Source organism: Crotalus tigris, unplaced genomic scaffold (genome assembly GCF_016545835.1).
Source record: "Crotalus tigris isolate CLP2741 ecotype Arizona unplaced genomic scaffold, ASM1654583v1 scf7180000019161.1078591, whole genome shotgun sequence".
NCBI classification, from domain to species: domain Eukaryota; kingdom Metazoa; phylum Chordata; class Lepidosauria; order Squamata; family Viperidae; genus Crotalus; species Crotalus tigris.
Genome location: NW_024097408.1, coordinates 758,099 through 772,550, shown reverse-complemented (window position 1 = coordinate 772,550; position 14,452 = coordinate 758,099). Strand labels below are relative to the sequence as shown.

The window sequence follows — 14,452 nt, the reverse complement described above, 5'->3', positions numbered from 1 at the left end:
TTTATCTTTTGGAGTTTTATATTTTAACTTTTTTTAATAAAATAAAAAAAAAATACAAAAAAGAAAAATGAAATTCCAGGTTACATAACAGTAACCTGGAACTCATGATGTTGCTGAACTATATTTCTAACATCTTTCACCACTGCCTAAGTTGACTAAGTCTATTGGGAGTTGTAGTGCAGCAACATTTAAAGGAACCTAGGTGGCAGAACTCACCCTGGTGGCACAGTGATTAGAATACAGTATTGCAGGCAAACTCTGCCCATCGCCTGGAATTCGATCCTGGCAAAGCTCAAGGTTGACTCAACGTTGCATCCTTCCAGGTCAGTAAAATGAGGACCCAGATTGTTGGGGGAAATATGCTGACGTTGTAAACTGGCCAGAGAGTGCTGTAAATCACTATGGACAGTATATAAGTCTAAGTAATATTGATATTGATATTGTTCATCAGGAGGAAAATGCATAGGCATCTGCAACGGCAGAACACCATCATCGTCATATATATATGCAAAGGGTTCATTGTGCTGCTGCAACCACTACCGTGCATTTTTAACTTCCCAGCAGATGTCATGGAAAGAGACTATAATCCCATTTCTGATACTCAGCATGCACTTATTTCAAACTAAGGCAAAGATGAAAATTGCATCTTTTTAATCTAACTTATAGTTTACCTATAACAGAACTACTAGAAAAATAATAGAATAAGTTAAAAAATATAGTTTCTCATGTAAAAGTGAAGAGGAGTCCAAAGTAATTCATTGTATTGTACTTGTTTTTATCTTGGCCTCTTTTTCCTTCCATCTCATGGCAGTTCCAGTGGCTATCAGAAAGAATCTGCTGGAAGCAGTACACTGAGTAGTCGAGGTGTGAAGCGGAAACTTTATTCGGCTGTGCCTGGCCGCACATTCATGGCTGTGAAACCCTACCAGGCCCAGGGTGAGGGTGAGCTCTCCATCAGCAAGGGCGAGAAGATCAAGGGTATGTTGATCTTTGTGCACGCCCTTGGATTGTCCAGGGATTCTTCATGAGTCTACAGTATTGTTCAGCTTCTTTGGGAGAAATCATTCGGCTTAGCACAGAGGTTCTCAAACTCTGTTGTAGTGAGCCTTCTTGAACTGAAGGAGTAAGAAAATTGGTCCTCTCCAAGAAAGACCCTTTTTTTAAAAAAAAATAGGAGACCTGATTCCTGAGAATCACCTGGTGGAAGATGTCTGGGCAAGATTCCTGTGTCCAGGACACTTTGACTTGACCTCTCAAAATCTCCTTCACTTTCTTTAAAGTGCGGAGAAGGGCAGCAGGAAAGAATCTTTAATCCATCCCTTTCAGTTCTTTTGAATCCTTCAAGCCTTATTGATTTTCACCATCTATAAATGTTCTGCTAAGGGAAGGTCAGGTGAAGACTTAATGGAGAGAAAAGTGGGAAAAGTTAGGACATTAAAAAAACAGAAGTTGCTCCATATGTTTTTTGATAAATATGCATACAATTCATCCCACCCAAGTAAGGAAAACCATATTAATTCTTAACAGAACATGGAAACAAAGAGTGATAGATATACACATATAAATGGAGGTGATAGGATGGACTTTAGACCTCTCTAAATTGGGGGGGGGGCTACTTCCTACTTCATGTTTTGAGAACCTTGTGTTCAGCTCAGCTTAAAAGCCAGGCTATTTGTGAGGCTTGGCTTGTGTTTGTGTACATGGTTTCTTGTTGGTGTCTACAATGTCTTGGTGTGTAATCAGCCAGCTACATGTGAGTGGTTCATGGCCTTTTTCTTTGTGTGTATCTGTGCCTAGAGAATAGTAGCAGGATTAGAATTTTGTAAAATGAGCAAGTGTTTGATGTCGAAAAGATAATCTACATTATTCTAATGAAAGATCAGAAGTTGTGTTATCCAAATTCATATTATTTGTCCTCTTAACCCAGAACTTTCTAAACTAATTGGAAACAGATCTCTAGGGCCTTAGGCCAGAGGGCTTTTGCATAATCTTGATCACTTAGATGGAGATACAGAGATTGAATTTTGAGATTTTGGCTGGTAAAATAATGGCATGGTTCTTTTTATCCTTTAATGTTGGAGGTAAAAAAACTAAAAGCAGCGTTTTCACTCGCAGAGATTGTGATGTTCAATGAAAGAGATTCTTAAATAATGCCTAATAGACCCCAGTTCTGACTTAACTGATTCTTTGAAAGTATGTAGCACTCTGACGTAGCACTCTGAGAGAAAAGCAAGTCATACCCTCAGTTTATATCGTTTCTTTTAAAAACCTATATATTGCTTATAGTATTTGTTGCACTTCTTGTGCATGGTACTATTCCCGCCCTACCCCCGAAAAACCATGTTCCATTTTTATTTGTGTTCAGGTTGAATATCTACACTCAGAATTCTTTCATTTTAAGATTGTGTCTCTTGCAGTAAGGTTCACTAAATCTGAGGTTAAAATTTAAAAATACAGTAGATTTTACAAGCCAGAAATCTACTGCTGCTCTAAATAAGGAATGGAATATATATATATATATTCTGTGAATGATTACATTGCTTCAGATATAAAAGCTGACATGACAATAACAGTAGGGTCAAATCGCAGAATGGATATTACAGGAACCAAATTTATTTATCTTTCTCAGTCCTTTTCTTTTTCCTGCTCTCTGCTTAGTAGCTGCCAGATTGCCTTTACAAATATCCAAATTGATCTCTTGTTTAGCTAAGAGCTACTTGGTGCTCTTGGCTCTTCCCTAAATTGATGGTTATGCAGATAATCTATGAAATTACTGGAGCGGCGGGATACCACACATTCTAAGATAAGAGGCCTGATTCCAGGTTTTCATGTAGAGTAGAATAAAGTGGTGATCAGATGCAGAAGACCAAAGGCTTCCTGCAGTTTTAATATACAGAAGGAAGAATCTCAACAGGTATAGTTGGTGGGACTTTCATGCCATTAGATATTCCTTTCTTTGTTATCTGATTTATTTACAGTTGAGGGAGATATAAACAAAGATTTAGAAGCAGCACAACTATGGCACTGGCCATATATGGGTGAGTTTAATACCAGGAGGCTTCCATTGCAGTTAACCTTTCCTCCTCCTCCTTCCCTCCCGTGGGTGCAAACTATTGCAAATCCCCTATGCTATTTTGTAGAACAAAATTAAAAATATAAGCGGAAGATGATGGATGTCTGCAGTATCTGAAAAGGCAAATAGGAAAAAGAGCCAATTTCATTTAAAGCACTCTGTTTCAATACAATTCTGGGGCTCAGGTGCAGAATTTAAGAGCAGCAATGCTATCCTCTTCCCACCCCTCAGCCATATCTGCTGAGTTCATCAGTAATTTCCTTTCCTTGGAGAACAGAGCTAATGGGTCCTTGGCCCACTGGTTTTCTAAGGTATGGTGGGGACTGTATCCTTATATCAACAGGTAAGTAAGATTCAACGGGTAGTCAAATTGTTGTTCAACAGAAAATGCTGGAATCTGGGAATCTCAAGGCATGATTTTAGTGTAGGCTTCAAAAATAGTCCATGCTTAAAAAAATAAAAAAGCAGCAAATTAAACTCAGTTGGTTATTCTGCACATAACAATCTTCTAGGGAAATCTAGGCCAAAAGACTGTGGATTACCTAAGGATGATAGATGTTGCTAGTGTAGATTTGGGCTTGGCTCTTGCACCAAACTGGCTATAGGGAAATGACAAACCGCTGGTCTACCCTCATACAATACCTAGTTTCTTTATGCCCCTAACCATGCCTATCTCCTTTGCAGTGCTGAGTGTTGGGGAAGGCGGCTTCTGGGAGGGGCAGGTAAAGGGTCGTGTAGGCTGGTTCCCCTCAGACTGCGTGGAGGAAGTACCCAACAAGTTCCAGGAAGGGAAGCAAGGTAGGTATTCCAGATCATGCCTTTATTTATTTGTTACAAGTGCTTTTATGCCGCTTCAAGCATCTGACTCTTAAGTTAGATTTAGAAGATAGAAATCGGTTGCAGTACCGTCCACATAATCAAAATGTATCAATATGTCAAAAATAAAAGCAACAAAAATAAAAGCAATCAGCAATTAAAGCATTAACAGTCATAATGCAACATCTACTATGCAACATCAGACAACAAATATTCATCCCAAACTCAGATACCTCTATCTACTTTCACCTCACTCCCTGTTGAAAAAAACCCTTTAAAAAAACCTTCACGAATATTAAGAGAGGAGGTTTATTTCTCATGTCTGATGGGAGGATGCCTTATAGGAAGGGGCCTTCCACAGGGAATGCCTGCCTCTGAATCCCTTACACCCTGCAAGGAATGAGGACTCTCCACGATCTTCTTGTACGGCCAGTGTTTTGAATGGGCAGGTTCTACTTGGAGTATGTGGCCTCAGCAAAGTCAAGCTAGGTAGGACTTTAGAGGTGATGGTCAGCACCCTGAACTATTCCCTTGTTTGTGTACACACACACACACATACACACACACACAACCATGACAAGTCACTTTCTGCTGTTTCTGAATACTTTATTCAGTGAAAAAATGTATCCTTTTTCATGAAATGGGGTAAAGTTTTGTCCCATTACTAATCAGAAAACAATATGATGTTAAATAGTTTCATATCATTTCAAGGGCACTTTTAGTAGACATTAATAACAAGTTCAGGTTTTTTTTTTTTTTCCAAGATTGAACCTTTGTATAGCCAGAACAATACACCACTCATGGACCAAGAGTAGGTAACAACAGGATAGGGGAAAATAGTTTGCAAGCATATAAGAAGTCTTTAAAAAAAAAAAAAATTTAAGAAGAAAAAATTAAGCAAGTCTGGTGAGCACTGACTATTGATTTTATTTAATTTTTTTTAAAAGCTGTGCTTGGCAGGGAAAGGTAATAGAATGGAGTAACATAGAAAAGGACATAAATAGCTTATTGGAACTTTCACTATTTATCTGAGCAAAAGACCACTTTGCCACTACTTTCTTACCTATGACGTGGACACACACTGCCATCATTTTGAGAAGGTAGATTAACAGAATTCTTAGAAATTTCTTGGATTATGATTACATTTAACACTCATGAAGAAGGAAGCCTTGTCTCCCCCCCCCTTTTTTTTTTTTTTTTTTTTTGCACTCATAGCCACTCTGGAGCTATTCTGCCACCCCTGTAAGCATTTTGTGGATGGTTTCAAACTGTGTTCCACAGAACTCCAGGGTTCCATGAGAATTTGAGGATTACTGCAGAGATTTTTAAAAAAAGTTTATTCAATTATGTTGTTTTCTTTGGTTCTTGATCAGAGATTCTGGCCATTGTTTTCAGTAGTTTCCAAGTCCAGGAGAAGTTTGAAAACGCCTGACATAGTTTACTTCCATGGCAATGCTGGGGGAAAATGGGGCAGCTATGATATAAAATAGGTTTATATCTCTGCAAATAAAGCACATCAAAATGGAGCTGCCTTTCACGGAGGTATTATGTGAGAAAAATGTTCCAGAATATTCCCATTAATGTCTATGGAGAGTCTCAATCATTCAGGTCATGGTTGCCTCATGAAAAAAAACACCTTTGGGAATACTCCCATTACTTTATTGTAATCATAAAAAAAGAGAGGGGAGGGAGAAATGGCAAAGCAGCCTTCATTGTAAGGTGCTAAATTAGTATTTTTCAACCACAGCAACTTCAGGATGTGTGAACCTCAGCTCCCAGAATTCTCCAGGCAGCATGCTGGTAGTGTTTTTTTTTTGTTAAGTTTTTTTTATTTCTCTCCTCCCCTCCCCTCATCACTTTAAATTGACATTAACTAATCCCCAATCAGAAATATTACATTGGTATTTAATTCCCTCCAAAGCCTTCAGGACTCATGATGTTACATATCTCACAGATATCTGAAAAACATATGGGTAGATTACAATATAGTGAAATACATATATGCAAAATGTAGTTTTGCTCAGATCTATTTATCTTTCAACTATAGATTCTCTTTCAAAATGCTGGGTTTTGTAATAAATAAATAAAAGGAGTTGTTTGACATGAGCAGTTCCTAATAGGACCAACATTTCTTTTTTTCCCACAATAGCAGCTTGATGAAAAGAAAGAAAACAGGAACAAAAATTAGTTTCAGTTGCAGTCCTTTGCAGTGATACATTCTTCTTGAAGAATGCTGTCTTACTTGTTGTAGTACAACACAATATTGTTTCTGCCAGTCATATGCACAGGAACATTTTACAAATAAAAATAAGAACACATACAACCCATATGAGCTCCCAATGCATAATATTTCATACTACTGAAATATTTCTCAGTTTGTTGTTTCACATCTTCTCATATAAAACTTTCCAGACAAAATGTTTTATTATGTAGTTGTTGTGCCCCAGTCATGGGATTTTGTTGAAATCCAGACAATGATATTTTTAGAATTTTCACAGCCTAGATCTGGTGAGAATACTTAAAATCATAAAAAGATATTATACTAAATACATAGTATTTATCCAATATGTGATTACACTTAACACTTGAGCTGCACCAGCTGCAGTGTGTGAAGTGGCAATCTATACAAAGATTGTGCCTTAAGGTTCGTTATAGAAAGAATACAGTTTTATAGCTGGAGAATTTCAGACAGATGCATGTTAAGCATTACTGATAGTAGGAGGGGAGAGCGATTTATATGAAAAAAACTCTCTCTCCTAAATTGAGAAATTGTGACCCTTCAAATGTCATGAATCATAATTTTCAGCAAACCATCCAGACTTTATTGGTGAAGGAACCTGTTGTATAGAAATATATGGAAAGTTACAGGTTTCCCATTCCTGCCCTATTTTGAGATGTGCTCACTCAGAGACTAGTTAAAAGGTCAAGAAACTGAAGGCAAGACAAGAATTAGGGACTTTAAAGTTTTGCATGATTACTTTTTATAGATTGCTGTGGCCATGTATCCTCCAGATGTGTTGCATTTCAACTCCCAGTATCCTTGGTCAATAGGAACAGTGTTTATGCTAGAGTTTCTTGTCCCGCCTTAGAATGGAAAGCCACTAGGTAACTTTAGCCCAATTATTTTCTCAGCCAGCTGAGCTCACAGGGCTATTGTGAGGGAAATAGTAGAAGAAAGAAAAATTAGGTATGTTCACCACCTTGAGTTATAAAAATAAAATAAAGGTGGGATTTTAAAAAAAATCTTAAAAAAGGACCAGGGAAGGCTAACTTAAAACTAGAAGAGTGGTCTTCTGCATATAATTAAACATACTATATCTTGAGTAATTTAAAATGATTTCTCTTTAAATGCATAGCCATTATCTCAAGATGTGCATAAATAGATCAGTGTCCCTTTTTGTCTTCCTTTTGGAGTATATCTTGCTGAACTATATTTGGAGAGTATATTTTCTTTGCTGGACTAAAGAGAGACATGGGGAATTTAATCTTCCATTTTTCAAGCACAGACACACTTTCATCATAAATAATAGCTATTAGTGAGAACTTGGACAAGAATGGACAAGATTTTGTTGTCAAAGTCCACAGTTAATTGTTTGAGGAGTGACCACACCATAGCATGCTAACTTTTGATGTAAAGGGTATGAACTAATATCCGAGGATCTGGAGGGATTAAATTATATTAAGTCTATTGGAAGTTATATACTGGTTTTCTCATATTTTCTACTTTAGCAGGAAACTAAAAATTAGCAAAGCCCAAGAAAAGAACTGGCTCAAATGAGCCATCTTTGGCCTAAATTCAAGTATGCATTATCATTAATACTAATCATCCATGATGTCTTACAAAATATAGATGTATGCTGGTAACTAATACTGTATAACTATTAGGAGAAAAAAGCAGCGGTTTATAGGAAAGCTGGAAAGTATGCATTTGATTTCCTTTTATTCTTTTTCTTTAACATGACCTTTTTCCATGGACATCTTTCTTCACTCTGCCACCATTAGCTGCCCTAAATCTGTGCTGCCACTGAGCAGCTACTGGAGGAAAAGTGTCCTGAACCCAGAGAAAATGCTACCTTGGTTTCATATGCCCCTCTGCTCTAATCCCATCTTCTCTCCACTTTGCTTTGCAGAGAGCCGCAGCGATAAAGCCAAACGACTCTTCAGACACTACACAGTTGGTTCCTATGACAGCTTTGATGCCCCTAGGTGAGTGAATGATCCACAAAAGTTAGACCCTCTAGGAGGATATGCAGAGTGCAAATGTGTAGATATGCAGCTATGCAAAAGAATATAAATGTTAATAGCGACAGCTCCCCCACCTTGACATTCTCTATATAACTCTATAACTTTCAGAAAGCTGGCTGATGAATTCTAGCTGTTGTAATACCAACATCTCTTAAGAGAGCCAGGTTGAAGAGTGCTGGTATGGCATATTGAGATCATAAGGGTTTATTTCCTTATGATGCCATTGTATACATATCCAGATCTCATCAGTTCTTTTGTATTGAACTTCAGACTCCTTCTAATGTATTTTCCTTGCTCTGATGTCTTCTAAATATGTTGGACTTCAGTTCTCATTATCCAATGCATTTTTAAGACTACCATGTGATTTTTATTCTAGAAGGTCTAGTACAGGGTTCAAACTGGTGGCTACGCCCACCCCAGCCCTCAAAGGCAAAAAACATCATGATACGTCACATGATGCGATCAAGTTTGGTCTAGTGGCTCAAGAATTACTGTTTGTTTGTTTGTGTATTTAGTAATTCAGTAAATCTGAAACAACCACAGGTTGAATCAGGATATTCCATGGAGTTGATGCATTTCTATAAAATGTTCAAGTTTGCAAACCTACACCCATTTCTTGTCAGAATGCCCCACCGAGCAAAGTAGGAGTCTGCTTAATACATTTGCATAGGATTTCTCTGTCAGGAGGATTTGATTTATGCTTGAAAAAATGACCATATTTAGGGATGAAGAGAAACTGGTCTTATACTACTTACATGTACTCCTGCAGAATATAGTCTGGTCATTGGCATGAGTCATCTCACATGATCTGTTTGCATGAGTAGTACTGTGATGTATCTACAGTAGTTTGCTCTGATGGTATGAATTGTGTGAACATGGGAAGGGGGGGTGGATAGAGAAAATATATAGTGGTGAAATAGGACTGCACAGGATAGTTCAGGTCCTTTCTAGTCTGATGATTATATTAAATCTTTGAAAGCATCATAAATTGAATTATGAGTAAGATTTAAAAAAGATAAATATGTATGATAACCAGTGACTGATTATCTCTTTCAAAGCCTAAGTACTAGTGGGTTAGCTATTGCTGCAAAATGGTAGTCTTGTGTTAGAATCTTAAAACATTATGAGTTTAATGTTGGTATAATGTAGAACAATTCACCTTACCATATGATATAGAGCCTATGGGAAAGTGAGGCTTTTTCTTTTGATTTCCTGAGAAGGGTTTTTTTTTTCCCTTTCAGCTCCCTTTCCTTAAAACATCTTATGCTATAATGAAGAATGACTAAAACTAAATAACATTTCTGAACAATAATCAAGGTCCAGTTTCCCTTTCCCATTTCTCCTAAAGTGGTGAAAGCAACAGAGCTCTTCACACATAGATGCTCACTTTTTCACCCTTCCCAAAACTCTGTGAAATAAGTTAGAATGAAAGTAAATGCTGTCAGTTATTCACATGCTAAATTTTATAGCTAAGCAGACATGGGTTTACATTTACTAAAGACTAGCTATTGCTAATAGTAGAAATCTTGTTGGTAACTGGACTAGTTTCCTCAGTAGCTTATCAAAGGAACTAAATTAGCTGGCAGCTGATGTGATAGTTAAATGATTACTCAAAACATGGGAACCAGGGCACACGTTACACTGTATGTATTCATAATGTCACTGCAGAGCGATATAGCGTACATGTGATACCTGTATATGTAAAAAAGAGTCCAGGTTTGAATTGCACATTCATAGTTACCATCTTGAGTTTTTCCTGTCTCTTCTGGTCTAAATGTGGCCTCCAGATCCCAAATTGCTATTCAGATGTGTTTTTAATGTGATGTGAGAGTTATAGGCATTATTTTAATTAGTAAATGCATATGAAGCAATTATAAATTCAGCTCTTATCTTAACCATTCCCATTTCTTTTTTTGGCCCATCTATTAGGATCACAGCTGATAACTCAGAAAAAGTTTTAGTAACTGCCATGGAAGAATGGTCCTATTTCTCCGTGTATTTCTCAGAACACTCAAAAGGTCACTTTTTCTGCTGCACAGAAGACTAGCAAAATAATATCTGCTCTGTTTTCACTTACATGTGGAGGAGGCAGACAGTTTTTTATTTCTGTTATTAGACTAATTACAAGAGCACCCACTACTTCCAGATTGAATTATGTGAATCGTTGACACAGCATTTGTAATTTAGAAAGTGCTTTATTTGTATCTTGATTAGTCTCACAAGAAGCTTCAGAATTAAAGAAGAATAGACTGGCTCAACACTTGAGTGTGGGCCTCCAATTCCATCTTCAGCATCCTGATAGCCTGCATGTTGGGTTTGGTAATTGTTCTGCCACTCTGACAAGATTTTGATATTTCCCAGGTCGACCTCTCACCTTAGAAACCAGTAGAAAGGCAAAAAGGAAAAAAACTAAGAGGAAGGGAAAAGATTCCTTTTAATAATTTTGTATATTGTAGACCACCACTATCCCATTCCAATCCCTGCTCACTTTCCTAAGCAAAGACAATGTCACTTTGTTTTCAGGCAGCTCAAAAAATCTGGCTTTAGAGTCTTTCTCCTTTTCAAACTCCAAAGGACAACAACAACAACAACAACAACAACAACAACAACAACAAAAAAAAACAGACCGGCATCAGTACTTCTGGGCTAATACCTCCTGTCTAAGCTGCTGACTCGGCAGCTTCTTATTTCAAATGTCCCAGGAACAATGCTATATCAGGTGTTTTAGGGCATCCAGGGATGCTTAAGATGTTGACTCAGTGAATCAGATGCTGTTACTAAGTTAAATCCATAGGTGGGATGTTAACAGAAAGCATTTTGGGATGGACCCTCTCTGACCCATAAAAGACTAGGCTCTTTTCCTCTGCCCTCTACCTTGACACCAATCAACAAACTCAATTCAATTAATTGATTAAGAAAGAAAGAAAGAAAGAAATAGCTTTCCCCCATTTCATGTCTTTCCAGTGTGCTGGGATTATAACTCTCAGAATTCCCAACACATGTGGAAGATACTAGATTTGAAACACAATACTTAGAAAAGTGATTCTGCATACCCGCAAGCTGGAGTCATACAACTTGTTCCACCATGTTCGATAATGCTGTTTCTTTGTACATATAGCAGGGATGGGACCAGTGATGGGCACTCCCAGATAACTGCAAGGGTTCAAGAATTCTGGAAAGGGACCCTTGATAATAATAATTGCTTTTCTCCCTGCCTCCCATGCAGACAATCTAAATTCGTTACAACAACACCTTACAGTGATGCAGGTTGAAATTGCAGGATATCAAGTACCTGGTCCCACTTCATTAAGAGACATAGGAATGGCAGTTCTAAACACAAAAGTCTCCTTTAAGCTTGAAGCTAGTTCCACAGCATAGATCAGATGCTAATTATGCTGCCTGCTCTAGGGCAAACAATGCTAATTTTACTGTCCCTCCTACTTGAAAAGGTTGTTATAGGATTCAGTTACCCTAAAACTAAAAGTCCTGTAGAAACACTCCAATCTAAGTTTATAGACCTTATGCCAATGCACAAATAAAAAGAGCCAAGCAGCAGAGCCAGAATTTCTGGAGAAGGTTGAAGTTGAATGCAGACTCTGATTACACAAGTTCCCTGTAGCCAAATCTTTATTTATCGGACAAACTTTAACCGGTTTAAGTGGCCATACAGCTTTTTTTACAAGGAATCTTGTACTTACATGGACAAGCATGCATCTTGCGCCGGTATGGGGGAACAAATTAAAAAAAAAGCTTTATGCTATTCTCACTCAATAACAATCCTCCAAGGACTATTATAACTTTTTGTGCAAAGTATAGTTTATCTTCAAATACACGGAGGCATCTACCCAAGATTTAGTACTCTTTTTAAAAAGTTATGCAAACTACATTAGCAGCTTAGGTATCAAGAATTTTTTTTACGTATTTAAATAAAATTAGTATCTTAGGGGAAATCAGCATTTTGTGTTCTTTCCCTTATTCTGGGCCCCTACGTGCTGACCAGAGGAAGGCAAATGATCTAATTCTGTCTGCAATACAGCATAATTCTGCAGTGAATCAAGAAGGATTTGTGATTCCCAAACATTATAAAAGAGTAAAACAAGATGAGTAACAGTATATGTTTGGGTGTAATGGGGCATATTTCTATATGCAAGTGTATATATGGATAAACACTGGTCAAAAGCCACATTCCCACATGATAAATTAATATTAATTGGGGTTAATAACTACTGATTAAATTGTATATAAAACAGTCTCTCACACCATTAATAGACCTCTTATACACACAAATCATACAAACATACACATAAGTACCGATGTGATATGTGCTGTCTCCACCGTCCAAAACCATGGCCTTCATATGCATTTTCTAGTCTGCTCCCTTTAAGTGCCTCACTTCTCCAAATACAAAATGATTTTTCCCACTTCAGAGGTAACTGAATGGGAGAAACCCTGTCTTCCTTCTACTCATTTACTGTAATTTATTTCCTATGTAATTTATATGTCACTTTAACCCAAACAAGTTTTGAAACAGCCAAGTGACTAAATATTTTGGGTAAATACAGTAATTAAAACAAATGAACATTTTCTCCAATTCCCCACCATCCCCACATCTGTCTGTCTCAAGAAATCCTGCCCACTTTGCATCATCTATCACCCAATTCTCTTCCTAGCAGGCTTCAGCCTCCAAAAGGTTCCCGTCTCTATCCCACATTTCATACTTGACTATGAAACTCTGGGGCTAACGCCACCTACCCTATTGTCACTAGCATTCTCCTTTGTGACCACATGCTGTTAGAAACATGTTCTGGTTACCGTTTTCCATCACCAGCAGCTTCTTTTCCCTCTTAACAGCCTTTGATTCCCAACTGTGACTCTCAGTTTCAATTCACAGTCTTCCACAGTTCAGTTTGGACTCCACCACCACATTCCCGCCCTTCCTGTCCTGCTGGGTCCTTCTGTTCTGCTCTTGCTCCCTAGTGAACTCAGTTATTCCGAGCCACTAAGTGTCTGATGCTCCAATTTGGCTGTGCTGCATTCAATCCTTTTGGCAAATGTCCTTGAGCTCTGCAAGCAGGAAGTATGTCCCAGACTCAGTTGGCTTTCAGTCTGAAAGCAGGATCACTTCAGCCAGAGCTCTCAGTTGCGATGCTTCGGGGTCTGCACATGCTACGCAAGCACATCCCTACAGCTTTTCAACACGGGGCTTGCATGATTGCTGCCTATGGGGTTACCTACCAGGGCCAAGTGATCCCAGAACTTTCCAAGGCAACAACCTTTGCCCTCAGCCAAACAGTGAAGATGGAACATACCAGGGGGCCAGCAGCCACTTGAGCCATTTGGGCAGCACCATGGGGCCAGAGGAGGCTGGGTGAGTGGGCAGGGTTTGAAGCCAGTGGGGAGGGAAAAATGCAAGAGTGGGGGGGGGAGAGGAATGCAGTAAGTGCTTTGGAGAAGGGGCGAAGTAGTGGGAGATATTTCCTTCCCCCTTCAACAGTACTGACTAATTTTTCTTAAGTGTTCTTATCTTAGCCTGTAATCAGTGTGAACAAAATTGGAAGGAAGGGGAGGGGGGTCTTGCATGTTAGGGGAGGATATTATAGTAATCTGGAAATGAGAAGAATTGAACTAAAAATGTAATAAGGGCAAATCAGGAACTCAGGAAAGTTGCTTGTGTGAGAGAAAGGGGATAAGAGGAGAATGAGCATTTTTGACAGCTTGTGCATCTTATATGATTAAAGAGTGTGCATTAATTCTTCAGAATACAAGATTATTGAGCATTACGTGAGTATGATGAATGCAAATATAATGCACTTTTTTTTGTCCCATGTATCAGTTCAGTTGCAAAATAGTATTGAAACACAGCAGTTGTTTCTCCACCTCTGTAGTATGTCAGATGAAGGTTTCAATTCACTTTTATGAGTTAGATTTATAGTCTGGCATATATTGTAGCAGCTGAAGGTGATATATATAGCTGGTCACACCTCCAGTTTTCACACAACAGTAGCCCTGTAAAGCAGACTAAGCTGAGAGACAGTGACCGGCCCAGGGTCATCTCAGGAGCATCTGAGGTTGAGAGGAGACTTGAACCTTTGTCCCTTCCTACTCCAGGATTTTAACCAATACACATATTTGCTTTCATTTGTTCTCTTCCTGGAATGTTTCTAGCTGGCTGCTACTGTTTAGAGATAAGCTCTAGAGAATAAATGTGAGAATAAATACTTACCTGAAACGCTGCAGAGGAAAAACAGTTGGGGTGGTGTGCATGTGTAGTTCATAGTTCCTATAGAAAATTGTCCAGAGAAGGAAGTATTAAGCCAA

At 38.3% G+C, this 14,452-nt stretch overlaps 1 protein-coding gene across 14 annotated transcripts in view; it reads left to right on the top strand.

Moving 5' to 3' along the window:
• SHANK1 (SH3 and multiple ankyrin repeat domains 1) overlaps positions 1-14,452 on the top strand; it is a 120,408-nt gene that overhangs the window by 72,287 nt on the left and 33,669 nt on the right. For all 14 annotated transcript variants that reach the window (XR_005558719.1, XR_005558718.1, XM_039360211.1 and 11 more), the window contains 3 exons: positions 812-978; positions 3,758-3,871; positions 8,020-8,095. Coding sequence is in view for 12 of the 14 variants with exons in the window: in XM_039360211.1 (XP_039216145.1) it covers positions 812-978; positions 3,758-3,871; positions 8,020-8,095 (357 nt within the window). In the remaining 2 variants the exon portion in view is untranslated. The remainder of the gene's footprint in view (positions 1-811; positions 979-3,757; positions 3,872-8,019; positions 8,096-14,452) is intronic.